General features: G+C 42.5%; 3 protein-coding genes across 8 annotated transcripts in view; 1 reads left to right on the top strand and 2 right to left on the bottom strand.

The window, feature by feature from the left end:
- LOC138049779 (probable glycoprotein hormone G-protein coupled receptor) overlaps positions 1-5,000 on the top strand; it is an 86,934-nt gene that overhangs the window by 171 nt on the left and 81,763 nt on the right. For 3 of the 6 annotated variants that reach the window (XM_068896199.1, XM_068896198.1, XM_068896197.1), the window contains exon 1: positions 1,360-1,495. The gene's annotated coding sequence lies outside the window, so the exon portion shown is untranslated. Of the gene's footprint in view, positions 34-1,352; positions 1,496-5,000 lie in introns of those variants that run through there. The other 3 variants (XM_068896194.1, XM_068896193.1, XM_068896196.1) reach the window with 3 other exon arrangements.
- Positions 2,747-3,523, bottom strand: LOC138048477 (uncharacterized). Its single transcript, XM_068894662.1, has one exon. It carries the CDS (start codon positions 3,521-3,523, stop codon positions 2,747-2,749), a length of 777 nt encoding a protein of 258 aa, XP_068750763.1.
- Positions 3,816-5,000, bottom strand: part of LOC138048476 (uncharacterized) — a 1,884-nt gene continuing 699 nt past the window's right edge. Inside the window, exon 1 of the mRNA XM_068894661.1 lies at positions 3,816-5,000. This exon is cut by the window's right edge and continues 699 nt beyond it. Coding sequence (XP_068750762.1) covers positions 3,816-5,000 — 1,185 coding nt within the window.

Raw genomic sequence — 5,000 nt, 5'->3', positions numbered from 1 at the left:
CATGCGAGCAGTGAGACTCAAGTGTTGATACAGGTACTCCGAGGGAACTTTTTTTTTAAATTCTACAAAAGTCAAACATTGCTTCTTTCAGGCAATGCTATGCGACGCAAATATTTTTTCACTGCTTGAAATTCTACTGGTTAGAGATAATTTAAGAACTAACAGCATGACATATGGGAAAGAATTCCTGAAACGTATTGTTATGGTTTGTCGAAACCCTTTGGTATATTCCTCCCCTTATCGTTTTTTTTTTCTGTCAATTTTTCCTTTTTTGTGGTTGCTGGTTGTGCAACTGATTCATGCAGCACACAGGTATCAATTGAAGCAAACATTTCTGAAGATGTTCTATTGTTATGAGGGGAAACGGGAGGGGGAGATTTCGTCTTTGTTATTTTTACCAACCAGTGTCCCTCGAAATATTCTAATGTATTTGTATTTCAAGTTGGTGGTATCGTAACGTTCAAATGACAGAGCTGCCTTCTTAAAGCCGCCATCTTGAATTCCATAATCTCTTGGAAACCGCAGAAAACCTTTGAGCTGAATTTAAGCACTGAACCGTGTAAAGATTTTCGTGTCGTATTTTTTCGTAAGTCCAATTAGCCCTCTTTCGGATTTCTGGATTTTCTCGAAGGCCGTGCAGAAAAGAACGGGACAGTTAAAAAGAACGTTTCTTGTGGTGTTACACCACATCGCCCGACTGTAGAAATTTCCTTGCTAAGTTTATTAGAAATATTACGACCGCTGTTGAACCATTCAAAAGGCTTCGCCGGAGCTTTGCTGGAAAACGACTACTTTGTTTTACATTAAGGAGGCTCGAAATAGTTTCTCTTGTTTACAACAAATAAACATATTCTGTCCTTAGACACAGTTAGGGTAATCATATCAAGACGAAATTTGGCCAGGTTATTAAGTACCCAACATAAATTTCTCACGTTACATTTTCCTCCAAAATAACATCGCCATGGAAACGATATAATGCATTTCTTTGAGCCTTAAAATCAAGAAATTTTTTTTTTTGAAAATACGGGACGGTGAAATCTTCCCATTCAGCATTACCAGATAATGTTAGAAATAATCTGTAAAATATTTAAAATTCAACAAAATCTGTTGGCCAGTTTTTCAGAAAAACCTTTTTTTTTTTAATGTCTCAATTTTTTTTTTTTTTTTTTTTCACCCACATTTTTTTTTCAATTTGAAAGACAAACGATTCAAATTAATCTAAGCTAACATGGAAAAAATGAAAAAAAATTCGCCGTCCGGAAGCAGAGATATAAAGGAGTAAAGTTGCAAAATCAGGAAAAAATTAAGGGGTTACAAGATCAGCACTTACGCATGCGTAGCCCGCTCTTTCGAGTGCAAGCGCGAGTGGAGCTACAGGCCAACACAAACGGATTTAAGTGACCATCAAACCGTATGTGTACAATTTTCGTAGTTTTCGTGAATAGGAGATGTCTATATTCCATATATATATATATATACAGGAAATAGAAGAAAGGTGAGCGAATTTAGCGGTATTTGTTTATTTCTGGTGACCCATTTTGAATTGTGTTTGTGGCTTACGCGCGCGCGCTCAGCTGAAAACCCTTTCGAGCCTCCAAAGATATGACGACTTTACTGTTTCTTATAATCACAACTGAACTGTCTTGAGTTTTAAAAGGGGTCACCTAGCTTTATCATGGATAGTAATTCGATTCAATTTTTCCTCTTTTATTTCTAGTCTTCAAAGGTGAAAATAAAAAACATTAGACATGAGTCCAATTACAGCTCGTTTTCTCGGATTTATTCAATGTTAGTGAAAGAGAATCCCAAAAAAAATTTGAACAAGCAAAACTATGAATTTCTAAAGTGTAATTCTAAATTAGGTCGCATCCTGGTTCTGCTTGCACTTGTCAATTCTGGCTAATTTTTGCTCGGCTTTATGAAAAAAAAGATTACTTTACTTACTTTGCTTTATGGAAAAACTATTGCTCAGCTGTCGCTAATTTGCTCTGTTATTTGCTCAATGTCAGCCGTCGCGAATAGTAATAGTAATAGTAATAGTAATAGTGAATAGTAATTCGATTCAATTTTGCCTCTTTTATTTCTAGTCTTCAAAGGTGAAAATAAAAAACATTAGACATGAGTCCAATTATAGCTCGTTTTCTCGGATTTATTCAATGTTAGTGAAAGAGACAATCCCAAAAAAAATTTGAACAAGCAAAACTATGAATTTCTAAAATATAATTCTAAATTAGGTCGCATCCTGGTTCCGCTTGCACTTGTCAATTCTGGCTAATTTCTGCTCGGCTTTATGAAAAAAAGATTACTTTACTTACTTTGCTTTATGGAAAAACTATTGCTCAGCTGTCGCTTATTTGCTCTGTTATTTGCTCAATATCAGCTGTCGCGAATGCCCCCGTTTGTAGTGACAGTAATCCACGACAAATCTCACTGTATATTTGAATCACTTTTAATCACGAAGAAAATCTCACGTCACAGTTCGCAGCACCGAGTTGAGTCCCGAATCAATAGAGATATATATAAAAGAGAAAACTTAAGCTCTACGGTTACAATAGCAAAAACGCGATACCCTGTAATTCTAGAAGCGACTTGTCAATCAATCCTGACTTAATAAAGACAACGCTATTTCCGACACTCTCCCTCCATATAGCTTCGGAGGAGGTATATGTTATTGAATCACTAAAACTGAATTATGTTGAAAACATTAACGAAAATTGTGAAAGGAATGTTCTCGTCCATAATGTCCTTAGGCTAATAAAGAATCATCAAACTTGTTCATGCAGGCGATAGCCCTGATGTTCTCTGCTGCAACGGCTGCTGCTTGACGACGAGGTCGGAAATCTTCAGCCAATGGGTTGAGTTCAGGAGGCTCTGACCTATCACAACTCAGCTCCATAGGATAGAGATGTTGGATTGGTCTCTCCAGTTTCCCGGTTGCTGTGTGAACTTGTACTGCACGAACCACCCCATCACGACCCGGGTAGATTTGCTGTACGACGCCAATCGGCCACTTGTTTCGATTCTTATCTTCCGCTTTGATAAGGACGATATCTCCTACTGCTACCTCGAAGTTCTTGCGCTTGTGGTTTAGATTATGTCTCTCACGGAGAGCCGTCAAAGACCTTAGGTATTTCCCACGTCTCCTCAAGTCCACATTTTCTTCTCTCCAAGGTTCTTGCTCTGGTAACGAGTTTGAACGCTGAAACAGGAACGCTGATGGGGTAAGGATTGGCAGCTGAACGTCATCATCGACATAGCTCAGTGGTCGGCGATTAATTTGGACTTCCACATCAAGTAGGACATCACTGAGCTCATCCCAAGTCAACGTTGTCACTCCGATGGTCTTGTTGAAGGAGCGTTCGACAACACCGATAAGTAGCTCAAATTGCCCTCCCCACCATGGTGCTCTGGGAAGGCAATTTGCTCTGCCACTGGATCTCTTGTCGCTCGAGGAACCCTTGCATTTCTTCATCTCGTTGAACTCCTTTAAGCCACTTCGCTGCTTTGACGAACGTTCCTCCATTAGCCGAGTACAGTATCTTCGGTCGGCCCCTTCTTGCGATGAACCGTTTCAGGCGTGGAAGGAACGTCCCCGTTTCTAGGCTTGGTAACAGCTCAAGATGGACACCTCGCGTTAAACGGCAGGCAAACAGGGCGATGTAGGCCTTTCCTTCTCGGTTACTCCCTTTACGATAGCGAATGAGGCCTACGAAATCCACGCCTGCAACTTCGAATGCCGTGGTTCCTTCTGTCCTATTAGTCGGCAAGGGACCTGGTGAGGGTGCTGCAATTGCTGTCGCCTGAAACCGCTTAGATCACCAGCAATTCTTAGTCACTTTCTTCACAAGACGCCTTAATCTGGGGACCCAGAACTTTTCCCTGATTGCCACCATTGTTAGCGCTACTCCCCCGTGCAGGGTCTCGCAGTGCACCCGTCTCACTAACTTTCTGGTAAACGTGGCGCCTTCTGGCAGATATATTGGGTACTTACTTTGGATACGCCCGCGGCACTCCAGAAGTCCGTCCTTGTTCGGTTGAAGATTTAAGCTGCTCTTGATCTGAGGATAGTTCGGCATCGTCGTGGCTTGCCGTTGTGTTCGTCTGATCCATCCCCACTTCACGTTCTCTAATTCATCAGCTGTCAATGGCCCTGTTAGTTTCTTGGGTGTCTTGCAGTTGGTTATGAACCTTGTAATCCATGCAACAACTCTCAGGGCATATTTTAGTTCGTGCTTCTCTAACACTTCTTCCACCCTGTCGTTTGAATTTTTGGGCTGTGCCAATGATAGTACTTCTCGTATAGTTTTGACTTCGACCTCTGTCGCTGGGCAAGCTGAAGTCACTGGATTAGGTGGCCATTCCTCCCGATTAGCAAGCCATTCAGGCCTGTTCCACCAGAGTGTAGATCCATTCACTGATCCCCCGCGGCTGGCTAAGTCGGCTGGATTCTCTTCGGAGCTGACATGTCGCCACACCATATCTGACTGTGCTCTAATCTTCGTCACCCTGTTCTGGACAAACTGCTTAAACTCTCCGCTCCCTCGTATCCAATGCAGGGCAACGGTGCTGTCCAACCAGCCGTACACGTTGGAAATTGGTAGACCCGCCAAAGTGTTTCTCACGTTGTTGAGTAAGCTGGTTGCCATATGGCCAGCAACCAGTTCTAAACGGGGTATGGAGAGTCCTCCCATTGCAGGACGCGCTTTAGCAGCTACCAAGCGTTGAGTTGTTCCCGACTGCTGTCTCACTACTGCGTAAACCGCGGCTCCCACTCCTAGTTTGCTTCCGTCACCAAAGCTGTGTAGTTCGACATCTTGTAACGGTTCCTGAAAGCTTGTAATTGACCTTGGCACTGCCACTTCCGTAGGTAGCGACTGCTCCCATTTCTGCCACCTCCGGAGTAGTGGCCTCGCGAACTTGGCGTCCCATGCTTGTTTCTCGTCACAAACATCTCTAAAGATCACTTTGCCTTCGAGCGTCACGGGCGATACCAGGCCCAA

This window comes from Montipora capricornis, chromosome 5 (assembly GCF_036669925.1).
Source record: "Montipora capricornis isolate CH-2021 chromosome 5, ASM3666992v2, whole genome shotgun sequence".
NCBI lineage: Eukaryota > Metazoa > Cnidaria > Anthozoa > Scleractinia > Acroporidae > Montipora > Montipora capricornis.
The sequence above is the reverse complement of the archived record's forward strand: the minus strand, read 5'-3'. Positions and strand labels throughout refer to the sequence as shown.

What these genes read in the sequence shown, in the direction of transcription:
- LOC138048477 (XM_068894662.1), bottom strand. Translation starts at nt 3,523, where the DNA reads ATGGAGGAACGTTCGTCAAAGCAGCGAAGTGGCTTAAAGGAGTTCAAC.